The sequence below is a fragment of the Phyllopteryx taeniolatus genome, chromosome 5 (assembly GCF_024500385.1).
Source record: "Phyllopteryx taeniolatus isolate TA_2022b chromosome 5, UOR_Ptae_1.2, whole genome shotgun sequence".
Classification (NCBI taxonomy): domain Eukaryota; kingdom Metazoa; phylum Chordata; class Actinopteri; order Syngnathiformes; family Syngnathidae; genus Phyllopteryx; species Phyllopteryx taeniolatus.
The window spans coordinates 17,247,302-17,270,536 of NC_084506.1; the positions used below are offsets into that span (position 1 = coordinate 17,247,302).

At 40.7% G+C, this 23,235-nt stretch overlaps 1 protein-coding gene across 3 annotated transcripts in view; it reads left to right on the plus strand.

The window, feature by feature from the left end:
- The window catches only part of grm3 (glutamate receptor, metabotropic 3), a 55,819-nt gene extending 34,318 nt beyond the window's left edge, over positions 1–21,501 (plus strand). For all 3 annotated transcript variants that reach the window (XM_061773779.1, XM_061773780.1, XM_061773778.1), the window contains 7 exons: positions 12,416–12,658; positions 12,750–12,939; positions 14,079–14,388; positions 14,464–14,657; positions 16,276–16,408; positions 17,934–18,114; positions 18,852–21,501. In XM_061773779.1, coding sequence (XP_061629763.1) covers positions 12,416–12,658; positions 12,750–12,939; positions 14,079–14,388; positions 14,464–14,657; positions 16,276–16,408; positions 17,934–18,114; positions 18,852–18,928 — 1,328 coding nt within the window. In that variant the 3' untranslated portion in view covers positions 18,929–21,501. The remainder of the gene's footprint in view (positions 1–12,415; positions 12,659–12,749; positions 12,940–14,078; positions 14,389–14,463; positions 14,658–16,275; positions 16,409–17,933; positions 18,115–18,851) is intronic.
- The last annotated feature ends 1,734 nt before the right edge of the window (positions 21,502–23,235 follow it).

Below are 23,235 nucleotides of genomic sequence, written 5' to 3' on the forward strand. Positions count from 1 at the left end.
CTGACTTAAACATATATTCATTGTGCTAGCAAGAGGAGCTTTGAGGAGGAGCTGCTCGTCAAGACACACTTAAGTGATATATCAGTTTTACTCACCCCAATGAAAAAAATAAATACTTTTGTCTAATATACAGTTTCACAGTTTCAAGATTCCCACCCTTACCATCCATCCATTTTCTGAGCCGCTTCTCCTCACTAGGGTCGCGGGCGTGCTGGAGCCTTTCCCAGCTGTCATCGGGCAGGAGGCGGGGAACACCCTGAACTGGTTGCCAGCCAATCGCAGGGCACATAGAAACAAACAACCATCCGCACTCACACCTACGGGCAATTTAGAGTCTCCAATTAATGCATCATTTTGGGATGTGGGAGGAAACTGGAGTGCCCGGAGAAAACCCACGCAGGCACGGGGAGAACATGCAAACTATACACAGGCGGGGCCGGGGATTGAACCCGGGTCCTCAGAACTGTGAGGCTGACGCTCTAACCAGTCGGCCTCCGTGCCGCCTTGATTCAACATACATTGGTAAATCTAAAATCCATTTGACCCAGAACAGCCTCAGTCTACATAAACTTTGTAGCACCCGTACTTGACAATTTAGGAAAGCTCATGACATGAAGAGTATTTTTATTGTTATCAAATGTCAAAACAGGGTTATGTAAGGGTTAAAACATTTCCCAGGTGACCTAATCACATTTCTGTGACACTTTTAAGTTAAAATACACAAATGGGAAAGAATAAACATCACACTTAAGATCCACTTTTAACACCCAGCGGCCAATCAGTCGGTTTTGACGTGGTGGTTCTGTCACAAGGCAGCATGGTTGTGTAATGGTTAGCATGTCTGCCTCACAGACGTCCTCCCATTCCAAAAACATGCAAATCAAGTTCATTGAAGACTCTAAATTGTCCATAGATGTTATGTGCATCTGAATGATTGGTTGTCTCAGTGTGCCCTGTGATTGGCTGGCGACTGGCTGGCGACTGGTCACGGTGTACCCCACCTCTTGCCCAAAGTCAGATGGGAATACACATTATTAGAAATGAATGGACAGAGTTGTGTGATGCGGTGAATAAGCACTGAGAGGAGGGCAAGATTCCCATGCCTATGTTTGGAAAACAATCTGTGAGTGCGTATGTGCTGTTAGCGCACTGCCGCTTCTGCATGCTGCCGTGTGTATTCACATTCTGTTCATCTCGCCGGTTGCTATGGTAATCAAGCCGACACTGTTGCCAATTGTTTGGAGTGATCCGGTCGATCACGAAAAGGGCCCGATGTCAGCCAGGAGACACACACACACACACACACACACTCACACACACACACACATACAGTATACATATATACGTAGATGGATAGATAGATGGATAGATGGACTGCAGTTGCAGTTGCACTTATACAAACAGTTTTTTGTTCTTTTTTTTTTTTTTTTTTTACAAAGGCAGCTTGTATTTTTTTTAAACTAGCATGAAATTCCAGACACCCCAACCCACACACAAACACACACCTCTACCAGGTAACATCCTAACCACCCACCCACCTTCTCTGATGTGCAGCAAACACATCTCTCCACACACACACACTCATAAAAATAATGATGATACATGGGAGACACTTAAGTCATGTGTTTTAGCATGTCTTCCTGTCTATATTGGGGCCAAACAGAGTATTAAGTCAATCACAGGCTTATTTTATAGTGGAGCTTTTTGGGGGGTTTTGCATCACGTCTACAGAATTAAAGGTATTATTGGTGCGCTAGCAAGAGGAGCTTTAAGGAGTAGCTGCATGTCAAAATTTACATGAAATGTCTCTATCATATCTGTTTTTATTTGCCCGAAGAGATTGTATGTGTTTTATCTTTTCCTTTTTTTCTACCTTTGTGGAGACCAAGTTGAAAATCTATGTGTTTTAGGCATACTTGTTATTAAGTATGAATGAGGAAGTTGGGTTTGTTTTACTCATTGTCATATTTATGGGGACCAAGCTGAGTACTAATTATTCTCTTCGGTCCTATTTTCCAGTTTAGCTGGTTTTGGTTTTGCATCACATGATGCGGTTGTCAGACTTAACGTATTCATTGCGCTAGGAAGTGATTTGAGGAGCTGCACACCAAGAGTGATACGCGTAGTATGTCTCAGTCATATCAGTTTTGATTCTCCCCAAGAGAATTGTGTGTTGTAGTTTTTCTCGTCTTCCTGTGTTTGTGGGGACCATGTTTAGAACGTGTGTTGACGCTGCACTTGTCTTTCTATCTTTAATTAAGCAAGTTGAGAATGTGTTTTAGCCTTAGTTGTCATAATATATTTATGAGGACAAAGATAAGTATTAATTCAGTCACTGTCTTGTTTTGTAGTTTACTGGTTTTGCTTTTTGGATCGCATGATACAGTTGGCCGACTTGAACATGTATTCATTGTGCTAGTGAGAGGAGCAGCTGCACACCAGCGCACGGGAAAGTGATTCACGGGGCATTTCTCAATTATATTAGTTTTTATTCGTCCAAAGAGATTGTGTGTGTGTTTTAGTTGTACTTGTCTTCCTGTCTTCATGAGGACCAAGTTGAGAATGTGTGTTTTAGCCATACTTGTATTGCCAAGCTGAATATTCATTCCATCAGTCTTATTTTCTGGTTTGGCTATTTTGATGCAGTTCACTGACTTAAATGTATATTCATTGTGCTAGTGAGAAGAGCTTTGAGGAGGAGCTTTGTGTTAAAACACATGCAAATGATTTACGTGACATGTCACTCTTTATTTACTCAAAAGAGAAGATGTACATTTTAGTTAGACTTGTCTTCCTAACGGCAGCATGTTAGACTAGTGGTGAAGACGTCTGCCTCACAGTTGTGAGGTTCTGGGTTCAAATCTTTCCTATCTTTCTGGGACCAAGTTAATATTTTAGATATGAGCGATATATGAATGTGTATTAGCAGAGACGGAGTGCCTTCAGGGCCAGATTGAGCAGCAGAGAGCTTACTGCGACGTTTGGATGCTCGAGAACAACCTTCCTCATCGCCTCCTCCTCCATCTCGATGGCTCTCTTCCTTATCCCTCCGTCCCTCTACATCTCCCTCTCTCTGTCTCCTCCTCCTCTTTCGCACCCAGAAAGTGTTCTCTCGCTCCACATTCAAAAAACAGCGCATCCCACTCAGACTTCACAAGGTTGCTCTCCTGCCTTCGCCACCTCTCTGCGTCAGTCTGTTTGTCGACTCCTTCATCCCTCCCTCCCTCTGTTCATCCGCCCATCCGTCCTTCAAGCATTCCTCTATTGAACGCTGCGGTCCACCTATATCTCCTGTCGCCGTCCTCTCCCTTTCCACTCGTCTCCTTTCTTTGCCCTTATCTTGTCTCTCAGCTCGCCCCCCTGCCAGCTCCTCTTGTATTCTCCCTTTTGTTTTCCGTATCTCAGCTACCTTCCTGACGCACCTTTCCGCCTATGCATCGCTCTGCCTTGTTTTAGTCTTCCCGCCCTTCGTCTCTTTCCTCTGTGAGCTGCCACTGCTGCTTGTTTCCCCCCTGGGGATCGACTCCATGGGGAGAACAAATATAGCGACTGTGTGTGTGCGTGTGTGTCTGTGTGTGCGTGTGTGTGTGTGTGTGTGTGTGTGTGTGTGTGTGTGCGCATTTGCAACACATGAGTGCATCTCCGCGTCCAGATCTATAAGTGTTTTGCTTTTACGCTCTGTGCGCTGGCCACAGGTGTACTAAGGTCATTAACTCTCTGGAGTAAATAAAAAAAAAAGAAAAAAAGATGGTTGTGTCTGTGAGAGTATGGCCATAGCATCTGCAGTGCATTGATTGTTCTTTATCTTCTATGTGGAGCAAGTGTATACTTACAGTACATTCTGTATACACATGCCCTGATTCGTAAGGAACACGATTTGGTAGCTTAAGAGGAGATTTACAATAGATCCACACTATGACACACAAATGTTTGCAAACAAACAGTTCTTTAAGATTACATACAAATGTATTTAATTTAAATGTTAAATACAACTGAATAGTACTTTGGTAGTGATTTTTTTCGTGCACCATTAATGCCACACTTTCAGAATCACTGGTTTCCATTATTAAGAATAATTACAAATGCATATACTTCCATTATCTTTTTTGAAAACATAATGGAAGTAGAAGGTAATATCCATCAACAAATTATTCTCATCATAGCAAATAGTATGTTGTTTGTATTCAAATTTTGGGCCATAATATGATCAAAACAGTGTTTGAAATGAAGCTTATAGTAATTAGTATTTGCATTCTTATTTTCTAGTTTAAATGTTTTTGGTTTTGACAGACAAATATTTATTCATTGTGCTGGCGAGAGGTAGGAGCTGCGCAACAAGATATGAGCTAGTTATTACGTGATGTGTCGATCACATCCAAGTTTTTATGCACCTAAAGTTAACATTAATGAGAGTTATTCACCTTGATGGTTTATGTTGGCAGAGCGGTTGACTTACGTTGTAGTACACATGACATTTAAAAGTTGAGTATAAAGTCAATCGCAGTCTTGTTTTTCTAGTTTCGCTTGTTTGGGTTTAGCATCAAATGATGCAGTTGACAGACGTGAATATGTATACATTGTACTGGCGAGAGGAGCTCCAAGGAGGAGCTCTGCGCCAAGACATGAGCGGGGTTTTTATTCAATTAATGATCAAATACTGTAAGCGAGAGGTATTTACTCGTGTAGTGGTTTAAAATGTACTCATTGTGGTAGCAAAAAGAGCTACGAGGAAGTTTCACATGACCTTGTAATTATGTATTTTATCATATTGTGATTTTACTGCAAATGCAATGATCAGTTCATCCTTAATATCTGGTACAGTATACAGTAGTAATAATGTATTGGAGCCTAATGTTGTTTATCTCTTCTAATCACCAATTCCAAATTTGCATCAACAAAGAAAAGTTCCGTCAAACTCACCAATTTAATCTCCTCACTTTTAGATGACTTTTTCCAGCCACCAAGTTCCTTTGTCGTCGTCTCTCTCTATCTCTTGTTCTCTCTTGCTGCCCTCCTTTAATACCCACAATCCCCCCTGGGCAAGACTTAGCCTGACATGCTCGAGAACATAATTAATTACTCATTCTGAATGGAAAAGCCTCTTTTCACCACAACCCTAATCTGGAATCATAATCACTTTCTCATTTTGGATACTTGCTGTAGGACATTGTGTGCCGCCTGCTCTCATGGTGCGATTTTTAATTGTTTTAAAATTTTTTTTTTTGGGTGACACTTTCGTCATCCTATATTAACATTGTGTGCTCAGATATCACAATAACACCTCTGACCTTCATTTTTTATTTTTTGCCTGTTCCTTTACACCCAGCAGCTCTTCTTTTGAAAAGAAGCATGTCATTCCCTTGTTACCTGCATACCGGAGAGCGCAAGAAAGCTCGGAAACACCTTTGAATTCTATCCATCCATCCATTTTCTGAGCCGCTTCTCCTCACTAGGGTCGCGAGCGTGCTGGAGCCTATCCCAGCTATCATCGGGCAGGAGGTGGGGTACACCCTGAACTGGTTGCCAGCCAATTGCATGGCACATATAAACAAACAACCATTCGCACTCACATTCACACCTACAGGCAATTTAGAGTTGTCAATTAACCTACCATGCATGTTTTTGGGATGTGGGAGGAAACCGGAGTTCCCGGAGAAAACCCACGCAGGCACGGGGAAAACATGCAAACTTCACACAGGCCGGGCCGGGTATTGAACCCCGGTCCTCAGAACTGTGAGGCAGATGCTCTAACCAGTCACTAACCGTGCCACCGGCCTTTGAATTCTAAATAAATGCAAATGTTTCCGACATGCTGTTGGTTTGTTAATGGAAGCACAAAGTAGAAAGGTATACAGCTTTTGGTCTGAACAGAAAGAAATCACGATTAGTCATTTGAGGCAAGACGAACGCCATCTGCAAGCATGGTTAAACTTGCAGCCTAATGTCAACACACATTTTACTGCTATTGGCACTATTGACACAGCTTTTATACTGCTAACGTTAGCTGCTGGCTGATGTAGTGAGACTTCTCCCTCGCATAAACTGGTACAGTGAAACCTTGACTTACTGTACTGTCATTCCATGACAATGCTCGTGAGTCAAATCACTTGTATCTCAAATGAGCGTTCCCCATCGAAATGAATGACAATGCTATTGATCCGTTCAGCCCCCCAAAAAACACCAAAATCTTTAGTATGAAATAAAATTTATATATATAGCACTTTTCATACATTAAAATGCAACACAAAGTGCTTCACATAGATAAATACAGACAATTAAAATCTCAAGAAATATATAACAAGCCTCCCATGTCCACATATGAACGCAAAACATCCCCTCACGTACACACGCACACAGCACATATTGATTAGGAGTGTAGCGACATGCCAAGGCACAGAGGATCCAGTTGAGGAATTAATTGCTTTCTTAATTGCAAAAATAAATAAATAAAAATAAAGAATAATCACTTCCCTTTCACTGAACTTTATCTTCGTTGTTTTTTTTGGGGGGGGGTGCCATTTTGGCCACTCTGTCTTCACTTTCAGCAGGTTCTCCATCTTTTCAGAAACATAAATAAATAAATAAGGGCCTCAACATAAATAATTTTAACACTCTTGTCTGGTGGTGTAGCCTTTATCGACTCCTTCTGCTTCACTCTAGTATATAACGTAGAAGTACCACGCTTGTACTGCAGGGGCCAGTTGACTACATGCACTCCTCGCTCATGTTTTTTTTATTTTATTTCAAGCTTTAATTCAATGGACTATCCTCTAATTCCTCTTGTCAGTACTCATTTTCTTAGGACCCTTGATTAGAAAAAAATACATTTGTACCTGTACTTTCACTACAAGGTGACCATGTGAACTGATCGTGGCCTGATGTTGAAGTTCTCTGCTGCCACCTAGGGAAGATGTCTCTGAAGCGCACTCGTTAATCACATTATTGCTTGAAACATAGAGCAAAAAAATTGACCAAGCGACAGTTCGTTAATAAAAAAACTGGTAAATTGAGAAATTGGTAAATCAAGGTACCACTGTAGATAATTGTTGTAAATTGGTGATTAAAAGCTTGCAAGCACTGACAGCGATGAACGGGTACGTGAACCCCTTTTTCAAGGCCAGTCCCGGAATTGATGATTCGAGCTCTGGAATTCACCCTAAATGTCTGCTTCACACCAAGATGGCCGACATTGTTATGATAGAAATGTCCACCTGAGTTCATGTCAATCGTTGAAACTGGTGTCAGGGGCTATTTTTGTATATATATAATTTATTTATTTATTTATTTATTTATTTGTGGTGTCGGGGCCCCATAAAAGGCTTTTTGTCAGCAAATTGCTAAGGGTAGGTTCCACAGAAAAAAAACACGCCTCGTTGAAAATCGTGAATAGCAAAGTCTAATTGTCTGGGGTTCACTGTATTCATCACAAAAGCCAAATTAAAAACACTGTTGTAATGTTTTGTCAAAAATGTGAATACAAACCATTGTAAGACCACTCATACATTGTTTCCATTTTGTTATAATAAAAACTAATGGCGGTTAATGCATTTGTAATGTCCTACACTGTAATTAGCCCAACATACTGTATCAGCATATAAGAACCCTCACATGTTGCAGTTGATCATTCACAAATTCGCCTGTCTGATTTAACAGACATGTTACATCTAAAAATAGTATTTTAGCTCCATCTTTGTGCCAAGGAACTACTTTATGTTGAGGTGAGGGGAGGAGTAAGACCACATCCTTGTCTGATTGAAAAAGTGTTTTGCCTACATCTTGTGGCATATATACGTTTCGTGTGTGTCAATTGCGTGTTATTAGGAATCCCACTCAGGTTCTAGGCAGGCTACTGCCCGCTGCATTATGATTGGTTGTGGTGTTTATATAAAGCTCACTAACTGTAACCCATCCTAATCCTAACCCTAACCTATTGTAACCTATCCTAACCCCAAACCTAGCCCTAAACCTAACCATAACAAACTTGATTGTTTTTGTTTTGTACAAATGTGATACATATTTAGAATGGTCATTTCGTTACATCTGCGTAGCCTTCCCTTCCCGCAATGCAGGAGCCAATCATGTTGAAGCGGGGCGTGTCCTGCCTATAACACAAGTAGGATTCCTAATAACGCATCAATTATTCATGGTTTTTGCTATTTACTGCAGGCCTCGGTCCCTAACTCCTGGGTTAAGAAGGCTCAAAAATCAACGCTGCCGAACATGACATCAGCTTGTCATTTTGGCGGAGGTTCAGGGTTAGAACGTTAGCGGTTGACATCAGGCCTACGCCCAAAGCGCTGCTGCGCACTGTGACGGGTGGTCACATTGAACTCAGCACGACAGCCGTCAGTCAAGGCCGTGTTGGGTGTTCTCGGGGGCCTTCTCGCTTGCTGTGCAAAATAGCCGCTCGAGCAAGGTCGTTGGTGTTAGTTGTGGCTAATACTCCCTAAAATGGGACCACATCGCTTTAGTTATCGTTATACACACACTGCTAATTAGGCATCAGCGCGGCTTCTAATAAAACGCCGTTATGATCATCAGCGGCCAACTGTTGTGTTAGTGTGTGTGTATGTAAAACAGGAGGTCTTGTTTTACTTGTCTTATTGCTTTAGTGTTATTAACAGACTTTATTATCTGCCTGCTTGGCAGTTTAATGGATTCATATCTCCTCCTCCTCCTCGTCTGCAGATATTATCAGCGTTTATTTAAATCATTTTCATTTAGCTGTCACCCCAACATTTATCCCGCCCCAACCGCTCTCCGCCTGCCCTACCCCCCCTCCCCCCTCCCGAACTCCGAAATAGACTTGACAAGGAGAATTTCCTGTGACGGAGACGCGAGCGAGGGTTATGTTGTCTCTGTGATTTATGGATTTCATAAAAGTCCCAACTCCCTCCACCGTTCAAGCAGCTTTTCAATGCTAGCCTGGATTTCAATTTAAACACCACTCACAGCCGAGTCCAAGCTGACTTGTGCCGTCCAAAACGAGAGCTGGAGCCAGCAGTCTGCCTTGATAGAGATGATAACCGTCAGTTAGTGGCGAGTGCTGTATGAGACGGACACAATTTTAGAAACACCTCACAAATGTTCTTTTATGAAATATCTGCTCACTATTTATAGGACATATTTGCAGCTGCTACATTCATAGGTTCTCACAATTAGAACATAATACAGTGTTTTTTCATGTGAGGTGTTGTGAACCAAAATTTGAGGTACATGCAAGCTTCCGCCCAACCTGACTCTAGCTCCTGACGTCATTCACTAGCCCGTGACCCTCACGAGGTGTATTCAAGGGTCACCAACTAAATAGGACATCTCAAAAGCAGATGCCACAAATGGGGCCATAATACAGTAAACCCCCAAATTTTCGCAGTTCAGCATTTACGAGTTTGCCAAATACTCGTGATGAGCCCCATGTGAAGGTGGTTTCTTTGTGTTGAATCATAGAACTACTGAATACTGCCATTTACACTGGATACGTAAAGTTTTCAGACCCCCTTAAATGTTTCACTCTTTGTTATATTGCAGCCATTTGTTAAAATAATTTTTCCTCATTAATGTACACACAGCACCCCATATTGACAGAAAAAAAATGTAATTGTTGAAATTTTTGCTGATTTATTAAAAAAGAAAAACTAAAATATCCCACAGCCATCAGTATTCAGACCCTTTGCTGTGACACTCATATTTAAAATGGTTCTTCACCTTCATTGGAGTCCAGCTGTGTTTGATTATACTGATTGGACTTGTTTAGGAAAGCCACACACCTGTCTATGTAAGACCTTACAGCTCACGGCGCATGTCAGAGCAAATGAGAATCATTAGGTCAAAAGAACTGCCTGAAGAGCTCAGAGACAGAATTGTGGCAAGGCACAGATCTGGCCAAGGTTACAAAAAAATTCTGCTTCACTTAAGGTTCCTAAGAGCACAGTGGCCTCCATAATCCTGAAATTGAAGACGTTTGGGACGATCAGAACCCTTCCTTGAGCTGGCCGTCCGGCCAAACTGAAAACCTTCTCCAGAGTGCTCAGGACCTCAGACTGGGCCGAAGGTTCACCTTAAAAAAAGACAATGACCCTAAGCACACAGCTAAAATAACGAAGGAGTGGCTTCAGAACAACTCTGTGACTGTTTTTGAATGGCCCAGCCAGAGCCCTGACTTAAACTCAATTGAGCATCTCTGGAAAGACCTGAAAATGGCTGCCCACCAACGTTCACCATCCAACCTGACAGAACTGGAGAGGATCTGCAAGGAGGAATGGCAGCTGATCCCCAAATCCAGGTGTGAAAAACAAAAAGACTCATGGCTGTATTAGCTCAAAAGGGTGCTTCTACTAAATACTGAGCAAAGGGTCGGAATACTTATGACTGTGTGATATTTAAAAAAAAAAAATGTTTTAATAAATCTTCATAAATTCCAACAATTCCATTTTTTTCTGTCAATAGGGGTTTCTGTGTGTACATTAATGAGGAAAAAAATAACTTACATTATTTTAGCAAATGGCTGCAATATAAAACAGAGTGAAAAATTTAAGGGGTCTGAAAACTTTCCATACCCACTGTATGTCACATGGGATTATGATTGTCTACATCACAGGTGTCAAACTATATATGTAATAATATGAGGCAACCATACATTCATATGGGTTTGCAGCCATAATGGCCCTCCGAGTGGAACCATAACTGCGATGTGGCCCGAGACAAAATCGAGTTTGACACCCCTGGTCTACATGCTAGATGCTTGGTCAACTGATTATTCTTTCTGTGTTGTTACAGACCAGAGTCAATTAACCAATCCAAACGAAATACCAGACTCCATTTTTAGTGATTTGCCGCCGTCTTGTGGCATCTATAGGCAATTACAGTCCCCTTTTCTGCATATGACAGAGGATCAGTTAAAAAGAAATCTGAAAAATGGTCGCTTTAAAATCCGCAGTACATTATCATTAAATCTGCTCTGCACCAAGGCCCAAGGTCATGTTCTGCTCAGTCTTGGCTGCTGTCACATCATCATTTGGCGTCATTTGTACAAGCTGCTTTCAGAGCTGATCACCAATCGGCGACTCGGTCGGGTGCCGCTGGCCAGCCAGGCGTCAGGTCCGACATGACTTTCTCTTCTTAGCCGCACTCCATAGATCCTCTTTTTCCTCCCGCGCTTCTCCATTACCGTTCGTGCATCTCGTCGCCAATGTTACAATCTCCCCGAATGTCCTCGGGGTGCATGCTAATCCTCACATAACAACTTGTGTACAAACCAATTTGGTGCATTTCCGCAGCGTACCTCCCTCACAGAGGAGCCCCCGAAGCCAATTCCATCAGCGAGTAGGCAGCCCGAGCGACGCCCAGGGATCGTGTGCACTGCCTCCGTGCCTATATGATTTTACAGGCCCTTTGTTAACGACGCATTTTGGTATGAGGTGTTGTCGGATATCATTGCCGAGCGGCGATTTTTGTGCCGATGTTGCCTCGGGGACAGATTGGAGGCCATTGATAGAGGCGGACATGGCCAAGCATAGCAGGCGTTTATAGCCTCTTTGTAAATACTTGATGAAAACATCTCACTGTGAGTTTTTCAGCCTCACAGACAACAGACATGACTTTATAATGAGGGCCCGAGCACCGGGTGCTGCCAAAGTAGCAGCTGCTGGAAAGTAAGAAAAATTAGCCACCGACACCAGTCTCTCCAATTGACACGAAATTCGGTGGACATGTCTGTCATAAAGTATGCACGAAAAAGTCTCAAGCACACGAGCTCAGAATGGAACAGTAAGCCATTTTCAGGCAAATTCCGCGTTCTCCTACTAATAATTCACCCAAATGAGGTCCAATCAGAAGCTGGTATCCTAAACAGATAGGCAACACTAAATTGCCAAGCTTTTTTGCCGATTTCATATAATGTGGGCAAATCCATGTCTGATGATCACTTCAAAAGTTGGATATTTAAAGCAGGCATTTTCCGAGAAATTCCAAGGGTCTAACTCCCTCCGTTGTACTCCTACTAGGAAATTTGCCCAAACAAAAGTGTGAAATTGCTCACCAGTTTTTGCATGCATGTAAATCCTGGTGAAAAGGTTTGTATTTTAGCGGTCCTCGAGATGACACCCCTGATTTTCGTTCAGTAGCACCCCGTGGAAATTTTGAAATAATTAGCCCCCGGCACCGGTTTCACCGACTGACACGAAATTGGGTGGACATGTCTATCATAACAAGATACAGGAAAATGCTAAATTGTGAAGCTTTTTGTTGCCGGTGCCATCCAACGTGTGTTGAGTATGGCGTCAAAATTTCATGATCATTTCTAGGATTCACCATAATAAAGAGGGTGCGAGGGCCCCATCATCACAGCTCCCAGTTTTAATAGTTTCACGGCATGATTGTCTGCAATTGTCCACTCATTACTTAATCTCTTTTTCAGCCCCGTTCTCCCCCGCCGGCAGCGAGACGGCCGTCAAGTTCGACTCCCAGGGCGACGGCGTGGGCCGCTACAATATCTTCAGCTACCAGCACTCGGGCGAGCGCTACGCTTACGTGCCGGTCGGCGAATGGGCCGAGAGTCTGAGTCTTAATGGCGGTCTGATTCAGTGGCCCAGGGAGGCGGCGCCCACCTCGCAGTGCAGCGACCCTTGCGAGCGCAACGAGATGAAGAAAATGCAGGCAGGTGGGAGAGCCGAAGCATTTTCACCACACCTTAATAGTCGGGGAGCAGAGCAAATCCTATTGCTGGCTTTTTTCCTCCGTGTGCCTCACAGGCGAGTACTGTTGCTGGATCTGCACCGCCTGCGAGCCTCATGAATACCTTGCCGATGAGTTCACATGCTCGCCCTGCGCTCCAGGTCAGTGGCCCACCGACGACCTGACGTCCTGCTACGAGCTCCCTGAAGATTACATCATGTGGGAAGACGCGTGGGCCATTGGGCCCATTACCATCGCCTGTGTGGGGTGAGTGATGATCACGTCTGGGGTCGATTCGACCCAAGCAGATTAAACCTTCAGAAAATTATTCCGTGGGTCCTCAATTAGGATGGAGTTACATTTCTGAATTTGTACGTTAAGTCGCAACTAACCTACACTAATGCAGTGGTGAAGTCATAATTACAGTAAATACAGTACCTTGAATTTACACATTTTTCCAGTTACGAGACATCCCTTGGTCGATTTTTTGGGGGGGGTTTGTGTTGCGATCACAAATTTTAGATTTGCTTCAGATACGTCGCCACTCAAGTGAAGCGGAAATAAAAAGGAGCAATTAAGGTAGCGTAATGTCTTCACACGTGGGCAAGGAGAGCCACGCTGACACCCTGTGAAATTGATGAAATTTAAAAAAGAAAAATAATAAATTATTGATTAAAAAAAGATGTCTATATACTGTATATACAACTAGGATGATGATGATGATGATGAAGCCGTTGGCTATGTTAGCTTGAATGTTGTGATTACTTTAGATGGACCTGTTATTTTTTTATACTTAGAATATACTGTATATGATTAGCTCCCTATTTCATTACTATTATACAAGTCAAATCTGTCTACATTTTTTACTTCTTCCTACTCCTATTGAGCATGTACACTTGTTTATTTTTGTTTTATTGATTTTCCCTTTTATCTTACAACCTATCTAGTGTTGATTTATTTTTGTCTATCTTCAATTAAGACAAAAACAAATATTATTATATAAATTTGTCATACATGTCTTAATCCTTGCTGGGTCAGATCCAGATGTTTGAAAAGGAGTTAGCTAAGCGGAATAACGCACGTCCGTGCTGTTTCGCGTCGAGGTTCTGCTAATCTGTTAGTACGTTCTCCTATTAAAAGGTATTGTTTTCAGTGAACTCATTGAATTACTTAATCTCTTCTCCATTTTCAAATTGTCTCAGCTACCGATGTTCAACCCAGTCGACCCTCCCGACTTATTTCATTTTTTTCTTATTCAAGGTGACTCAGCTGAGCGTTGGGGTGGCGCCCTAGCGCCTTCTATTGACCGGCCACCACGGCTTTGCGTGCTTATATTTTCCTGTATGTGGTCCATTCGCAAACGCTAACTAACATACATGTATGCTATGCTAAATCTGCTCCTTTAGCTTCATGTGCACCGGCCTGGTGCTGTGGGTGTTGGTCCGGCACAATGACACGCCGCTGGTGAAGGCGTCGGGTCGAGAGTTGTGCTACATCCTCCTCCTGGGCGTCTTCATGTCGTACGCCATGACCTTCCTCTTCCTGGCCAAGCCGTCGCCGGCCATCTGCGCCCTGCGTCGCCTCGGCCTGGGCACGTCCTTCGCCGTCTGCTACTCTGCGCTGCTCACCAAGACCAACCGCATCGCCAGGATCTTCGGCGGTGTCAAGGATGGAGCAGGCGTGGCCAGGCCGCGCTTCATCAGCCCGTCCTCTCAGGTCAGTGTAGGCCAAAATGTCCAGCTGTGCGCAACGTTAGCTACGCAGTCCATTGAGATTTGAATGGCATCGCAGGTCTTCATCTGCCTGAGCCTGATTTCGGTGCAGTTGGTAATGGTGTCCGTGTGGCTGCTGCTGGAGGTTCCGGGCACGCGGCGCTTCACGCTGCCGGAGCGCCGGCAGACGGTCATCCTCAAGTGCAACGTGCGCGACGCCAGCATGCTGCTGTCCCTCAGCTACGACGTACTCTTGGTCATCCTGTGTACGATGTAAGTGACGTCCCTACTGTTTGTTGTTTACTTTTTTTGACAGAGGTCACTCTCTTTCGTAAAAAATACTCTGGTAAAAACATTCAACTCCTGTATTTAAGTAAAAGAGTGCATCATCTGATACTGTATTTACCTCACCTTTACAGATGTGTAAGTGCGGCCTTTTTTCCTCTTGTTTGTTTGTTGTTTACTTGTTTTTGACAGAGGTGGAAAATGCACTCACATTCTGAACTTACTCAGCTCGACTTTTTTTTATAGAGAAGTTTTAAAAACAACTGCAGCACAAATAAAGTGCTGTATACATAAATAAAAATCAAACATAAGAGCATTAACATAACGCAATAAATTTTTTTTAAAAAAGTTAAAGTTAAAAACAAATAAGACTCTCAAACAAGAGCAGAGTTTCATGCTGAATTGAAAGTCAAGGAATAAAAATAGGAAGATGTTTTTACTTGTGTTAAAAAAAAAAGACTGGTAAAAGTAGAAGTACTGATTTAACTCCTGTACTTCAATAAAAGTAAAAAGTACAGACTGATATGTACTTAACCCTTATACAGTATATATATAGTAATTTACTCTGTTTGCTTGTTGTTAATTTGTTTTTCACAGTGGTGGCTAAAGTACTTTCACTCTGTCCTTAAGTAGAAGTGCAGATACTAAATACTAAATAAATATGTGTAAAAAAAAGTCTTTCTTGAAACTAAAAGTACAAACAGATTTGTACTTAACCCTTCCATACAGTTTGGGTCAAATTTGACCCATTTTGACATGTCACAGCATTATATTAAAAAAAATACCCTAAAAGTCGTTCTTTCAGCCTTAAATTTTCTTTTAATGAGACCGAAAATACACAAAAATGAAAATATTTGAAAATGGCATTCTTTTGTCCAGTTGCTACAAAGTGTATGTACACTCAGGCTTTTCCCATTCCGATTTGACCCATGTTTACTAAAATGCAATAATTAATTGTTTTACCTGAACCAACATTTTCATAAATACATTCATACATACAGTCTCCATTAAGGTTTCAGCATGTGCCTAAGTAGCGGTTATATTTAAATGTACCTTGATTGTTCAGTTGTGCGGCACGGTGGCTGACTGGTTACAGCGTCAGCCTCACAGTTCTGAGGACCCGGGTTCAATCCCCGGCCCCGCCTGTGTGGAGTTTGCATGTTCTCCCCGTGGCTGCGTGGGTTTTCTCCGGGCACTCCGGTTTCCTCCCACATCCCAAAAACATGCATTAATTGGAGACTCTAAATTGCCCGTAGGCATGACTGTGAGTGCGAATGGTTGTTTGTTCCTTTGTGCCCTGCGATTGGCTGGCAACCAGTTCAGGGTGTACCCCGCCTCCTGCCCGATGACAGCTGGGATAGGCTCCAGCACGCCCGCGACCCTAGTGAGGAGAAGCGGCTCAGAAAATGGATGGATGGATGGATAGATTTAGCAGATATCTATTTTCAAATGTGTGGGGGTGAGTAAGAGTAAAAAGTCGGCAGAAAAATAAATGTAAAGTACAGATACCTGACAAATCTACTTCAGTATAGAAAGATAGTATTTGTACTTGGTTACTTTGAACCACTGGTTATTGAACATGAATATGCTTGTCCCCCTCGTGAAGATATGCCTTCAAGACCAGAAAGTGCCCCGAGAACTTCAACGAGGCAAAGTTTATTGGCTTCACCATGTACACCACCTGCATCATTTGGCTGGCCTTTCTGCCCATCTTCTATGTCACCTCCAGTGACTACAGGGTACTTCACTAACGTTCACTATACACTAACATAGTGTTGAGAAATGTAGTTGCTTACCCAGCTGAAAGTGTAATAGCAGTGTAACTATTTCAAATACTTTCTTAAAGATAACTAATTACATTCGATGACACTGACGACTTTTCTTAAATTTGAATGAATACATCAACAGGAACCTTTGGACGTTTCCTCTAGATAAGTGGATTCAAATCATAGATCAGTATTTTGGAATGAACCACATATATGTTCTTTACACAAATAATACTCTGATAACAAAATATGATTAAATGTAAATATGTAATAAAAAAATTCTTTGTTGCATTATATGTGTACAGCATGTGGAAAATGTGATACTATGTTGACCTAATGACAAATATGCACATTTTTTTCAGTTTTTTTTTCCTGTTCTAAAAAAAGAGACTAATTACATAATTCTTTCTCACTTTTCAAGACACGAGCAGTCACTTTGTTGATTTATTTTATTTTTTTGCTTTGTTATCAGCCACCATGTTTTTCATGTTTTTTTATTTATTTTATTTTTTAATTCAGCTATGCTGCTGCTCGAGTGAAGAGAAAAAAAATGGAGCAACACATGTGGGCAAGGAGAGCCACAGTCGCTGATTCACTTTCAGCCGTTTAATGAACACTCACAAGGAGCTGCTGTAAGCCACAACTCACGCCCAGACGCTCACACGCAGACAACCAAACCAGTGCCCCACATCACTCACGAGGCCACGCCCCTTAAAGGCACACACCTAACATGCCAAATGCTACAGCAGTACCTTGATTTACAAGTTTAATTCGATGCACCGCCAACAAGTGTTTTCGGGGTCGGTTCCCCCCCAAAAAAAGAAAAAACAATGAAAAATAGAATTAAAAATTATAATAATTTTAGAAAAATTGGGGAAAAAAATCAACAAAAGAACACAATTTGAAAAAACAAATCAGCAAATAGGTGAATCTGTGAGTGCCGAACCCCGAGTATGCGACGGTCCACTGTGTATAATTTTTGTTACGTTTAATTTTTTTTTTAAACTAAACTAGCTTATCCGAGGTCGGGTCGCGGGGGCAGTAGCTTTAGCAGGGACGCCCAGACTTCCCTTTCCCCAGCTACTTCATCCATCTCTTCCGGGGGGATCCCGAGGCGTTCCCAGGCCAGCCGAAGGATGTAGTCTCTCCAGCGTGTCCTGGGTCGTCCCCGGGGTCTCCTCCCGGTGGGACGTGCCCGGAACACCTCACCAGGGAGGCGTCCGGGAGGCATCCGAATCAGAAAGCGCGTCGACGACTGTGGCTCCCCTTGCCCACATGCAAGGGCATCACAACCCTTTTCCGTACTTTTCTCTTCACTCGAGCGGGGCCGTATCTTAAGAGTTTTCATAACTAAAATTTGGGCTCGCAAAACAACACAAAAAACATATACCAAGCGTTATAACTGTAAAAAGTAGTTAAGTTGTGGCACCGGTAAGTCGACATACTGTAATACTGTCATGTTCCAAGTGAGTTGACATGATGCTCGGCGCGCTTTCAGGTCCAGACGACCACCATGTGCATCTCGGTGAGCTTGAGCGGGTTCGTGGTGCTGGGCTGCATGTTCGCCCCCAAGGTTCACATCATCATGTTCCAGCCCCAGAAGAACGTCACCAGTCACAGGCTCAACCTCAACCGCTTCAGCGTCAGCGGGACGGCAGTCGCCTCCTACGCCGCTCACGGTATGCTGTCAAACTCAAGGCCAGGGGGTCGGAGCCGGCTCGCCGCTTTTTTTGTTTTTTTTGTGGCCCACTAAAGCAAATCAAGTGTCGACTTCATGTTTCTTGCTAAATAGTTTTGTTCCTTTTATTTTGCTAGATCATCTGTACACTTGTTATTGATATTACAAGCATTTTTTTCTTCCCTACCAAATCCCTTCTTAGCATAGATTGAACAATAGTTGTATACTTAAATATTTGTGTGGCCAAATTTTCCATCACTTTTGATTTCAAATTCAATTTGTTGTTGACAATATTTGTATACCTTTTACCACATTGAAATATGACAAATTAATGTCACACATTACAATAGTTTATATTAATAATAATGATATGCAAGTTCATTAGAAATTGTAAAATTATTTTTATTTACAAAAAATGACATATTTTTGTCAGTTGACAACTTAATCCTCAAGGGAGGGGTTTGCCTTAGACAATAAAAATGTTCTCCCACACAACGAGAAAAGCCAAAGAAAAATCCAAACAGACGCATAGAATTAAGGTATTGAACCAGGGTGCTACTTGCTACCCAATCACCATTAGTATTTAGCATATTGAAGCTAAGCGTTAGCCATGAGGAGGTAACATAGCAGCAATTATTCTTTCAACCATACAGCCACAAATAGATGGACTCTAATGCACAGAAAATCCAAAAGCAAAGGACTTTGTCCACAAAAAGTGCGCTTTTATTTTGTTTGCAGCTTCCGTCAGCACCCACTACGTCCCGAGCGTGTGCAACGGCAGAGAGATCGTCGACTCCACCACTTCTTCTCTGTGACCGCGCAGCCCAGCCGACCCCGCCCTGCGACTGTTAGCCACGCCCACACAGGCCCTAGCAGCCAATGAGGTTTCATTGGCTCACCTAATGTTGCGGCCTCTGTAACTTTCCCGTCTGAGCAGTGTAGGAAGTGTGTAACTATAATTAAATTATTTTCTAAAAGGCTTGTACATATGTGGAATGGACATTGTTGTAAGTAGACCATCAAAGAAGACACACACACACACACACACAATCATTTTTAGGAGGAACTTTTGGGGCCTTTTGTTTTTTGATAGCTTTGTTATTCTGATGTAAATAGATTCAGGACGGTGGGAAGGAAGCGGACGCTTGCAATACCCCACTGACTTTGTATTAATGTTATGATGATTATTCTCATGGTCTTTTTGTAGGTTCTCGTTGTAATAATGATAATAATACTCCAATGTATGCATTTCTAATGTGTACCTTTTTGTGTAGTATGGCCGACGGTTGAAACAGCACAATGTGTGGACAGTATTTGGGCAAGACTGAATGTGAGCGTGATGGACAACATGTACAAAAAACAAATACATCACATGTATGTCTTTATGAATTTTGTTGCATTTGACACTTTTTTTTTTTTTTTTTTTTTTTTGCAAAAGAAAAAATAGTTTTAGAATCCCTTTATTCAAATGGCCATAGTTAAACACGTGCTCAACCAAGCAATAGAAATAGTCGAAATGGAAATGAAAAGACAATTCTGGGAAATAAAAGAAATTTGCGCATCTTATGTGAATATTATGACAAAAGAGTAGAAACACTACGAGAATGATGTTGACGTATTAAAAGCGAAGTCTTAATCACATATGGACATAAAGCCAAGGTATGAGGAAAACAAATCTTAATTTCACAAAAATAAAGTGATGACATGATGAGAATATTACGACAACAAATTGTGAATATTACAAAAATAAAGTTTAAATATTATAAGAAAATGTCCTAACCACATTACGACAATAAAGTAAAAAAAATATATATGTGGGAAAAAAAACATTTCAATTTTATGAAAATAAACTGGTGAGGTTTTGAGAATAAAATCTAAAATCAGTCTATAAATTATAACAATAAAGTTGACATATAAAGACTCACATGAAGACAATAAAACCTAAATATCAGGAGAAGAAAATCTACATTTTATGGAGTGGTGAGATTTTGAAAATATGAGAGTAAAGAAGTTGAAATAATAAGGGAATAAGTTGAAACTATTACAAGAAAAAAGACTGACAGTCAAAATACTAAGAGTAAAAAAATCTTAATTTTCCAAAAATAAACGAAGTAATTGTAAAAACATCAGGATGAGAATGAAGTCAAAATACTACAAGCAAAAAAAGTCCCAATAAACCTCTAATCGCATAACGACAATAAAGTCAAATTTTACGAGAGCAAACATTTTATGAAAATAAACTGGTCAGATTATGAGAATTTTATAGTTATTATTATTATGGTCAGATTATGAGAATATTATGACAAAAGAGTGCAAATATCACAATCGAAAAGTGGTAATGTTATTTAGCGTACTCAATGACTTTTACGAAGAAAAAACTCAAAGCATCATGAGACAAAACTCTTAATGTAAAAAAATTAAATCATCATTTAGACTTTACTAAAGTAAAGTCGAAATATTGCAATGGAAAATCACATCAATAACCGTGATATGAAAAAATGAAAAATATTACAAGATTGTCACAAGAATAAAGGCATCTAAATCTTAATTTTATTCAAATAAAGCTGACATTTGAAGACTAAAATAGACTTAATATGACAAAAAGATGGAATGTTGTGAAGTCGTAATGTTACAAAAATAATTGTAGTTGCATTATGACAGTCAAAATATTTAATGCTCTGAAACTAGTTATAATATTATGATACAAAAGTCTTAATATTACCAGAGTACTGTATTTGTAAAACCCCCAAAAATCCAAATGTTATAAAAAATAAAGTTGTTCTTTGAGAACAAAGTAGTAATATTACACCCAAAAAAAGGAAAAATATTAGACAATAGTAGCAATATTAATAGATTAAGGTAATAATATGAGAAAAAGTAAACACTGTATAACCAGGAAAAAAATGTATTAAGAGAAAAAAGTAATAAGAAAAAAAGTACTACAAAAATGAAATATAACAAGAATGTTAATTTAATTATATATAAAGTTATAATGTTACGAGAAAAGTTTATCATAAGAATAACAATGTAATCCATCTCAACAATAAGTACTGTTGTAATATTATGAGTTGTTAAAATTTTTTATTTTTTTTTTAAATCGAAATGTTATGGAACGAAATTGGGATATGAGGAATAAGTAGTAATATTACAATGAATAAAGTCGAACTATTATTAGAAAATAGTAAAAATATTAGGAGAATAGACATAATATTAAGAACAAAATTAATATTACCTGATTTTTTTCATCTGGTGAAAATGTAATATTAATAGAATAAAGTCTAAATATCATGCGACACAATTGATGTCATAATACTAACCTTTGTAAAAGTGCACTTTGATAACAAGCAAGTAAAGCAAAATAAAATAAATTGAGCCTATGAGAACTAGAGTGGGCTAACTCCATTTTTGTCATTTTGCAGAAGAGTGATTTCAAATGTTAAGGCTTCAATAAAATCTGGAGGATTTATCTCATGGGGATTATCTGGCAACGATTACATCTTCTGGATAAAATATAGAGATTTTTACAGACATTGTGATTTGCCTCAGTTTTTGCCATGTTGTCAAGTATCAAGGTTTTTGATGAGCTATAACATTTACCTGCAAAAATATGCTTTTTTTTTAACTGTTTATTTTTCATTGTTTTTCTTTTTAAACCCCCCAAAAATCTTGAATAAATGGGGATAAACAGCCAATAAGCGTTTTCAGAGTTAGTTCCTTCCCCCCAATAAAAGAAAATACAAAAAGAGAAAAAAATGTGGAGGGGAAAAAAGGAAAAAACCCTCAGATAGGTGAATCCGTGGGTGCCAAAACATGAATATGCGGGGTCCGCTGTGCTTACTTTCTGAGTCTTCTATTAATCTCACTTTCTGGGACGTTGGCCAAGTGTCGCACTGATGAATGAACACTGCCCTTAATATGTCAAAATTGGAACTTAACCTTAATTCAGAGCAGAATTCATCTGAAAGATATACCATCCATCCATTTTCAACATCGCTTATCCTGGTTAGGGTCGCGGGGCGCTGGAGCCTATCCCGGCTGACTTCGGACAAAAGGCCGACAACACCCTGAACTGAACACATATAGACACGGACAACCATTCGCACTCACATTCACACCGTCACTGAGTGGCAACTGAACCCACCCTGCCCGCACCAAAGTCAGGCAAGTGTAACACTACACCATCAGTGACTGAAAGATATACATTTTCTCAATTCATTTCTGCATTCAAAAATGCCCAAAATGGAGTTAACCCACTAGTTCTGAGAAGGCTCAACTGGAATGAAACTCACGCTTGGATGAACACATGTTGCGTTGGAGAAGAGAGACGGAGGAGTGCTTGTTGCTTCTTCTTCTGATTTGTTTGTGATGTTTTCGATGTGGCGACGTGCCTTATTATGTGTGATAGAGCTCGGGCGGAGATTGTAACAGGTCACTTTTGAACCATTTCAAAACAAACAAAATGGTGATCTACACTATGCCTGTGTAGTATTTGGCCCTCTTCCTTCTTATCTTCCTTACTTGTCCATCTAGCAATTAAAATGACATCAAGTGTTGACATGTTTATGCTCCATATCTGCGTTGAGATTATTGAAGTGTGCGGTGGGAGGAGCAACTTGATGGCAGAGGGAGAGAAACCGTTCACCGTCGGTACGGGAAGAACAACACGAAACAATCAACACAACAAGAAACACAAAACAAAACACAAAACAGCCAAAAAACGCCAAAAAAAATCATAACACAATAACAAATAACAGAAACACAACACAAAATAATCATAACACGACTACAAAAAACAGAAATACAACACGAAAACAGAAATACAACACAAACATTACAAAAACACAAAGCAAACACAATACAAACGCAACATAAGACAACACAAATCCTACACAGAGACAACCCACAAAACATAAATAGAACAAAATCAACACAAATACAGCACAAACATTACACAAACAAAACCAAAAAAAATGTTTTTTTTTTAAACAACCAAACCATTTATCTCCTATTTGTACTTTGTTACTTTGCTCCAATGGTTCTGGAATTTTTATGGAGGCCGACGCGCACCAACACAAGGTCGCCTACATAGATCTTGGATGCGTATGTGTGCGCGTGTAGGTGT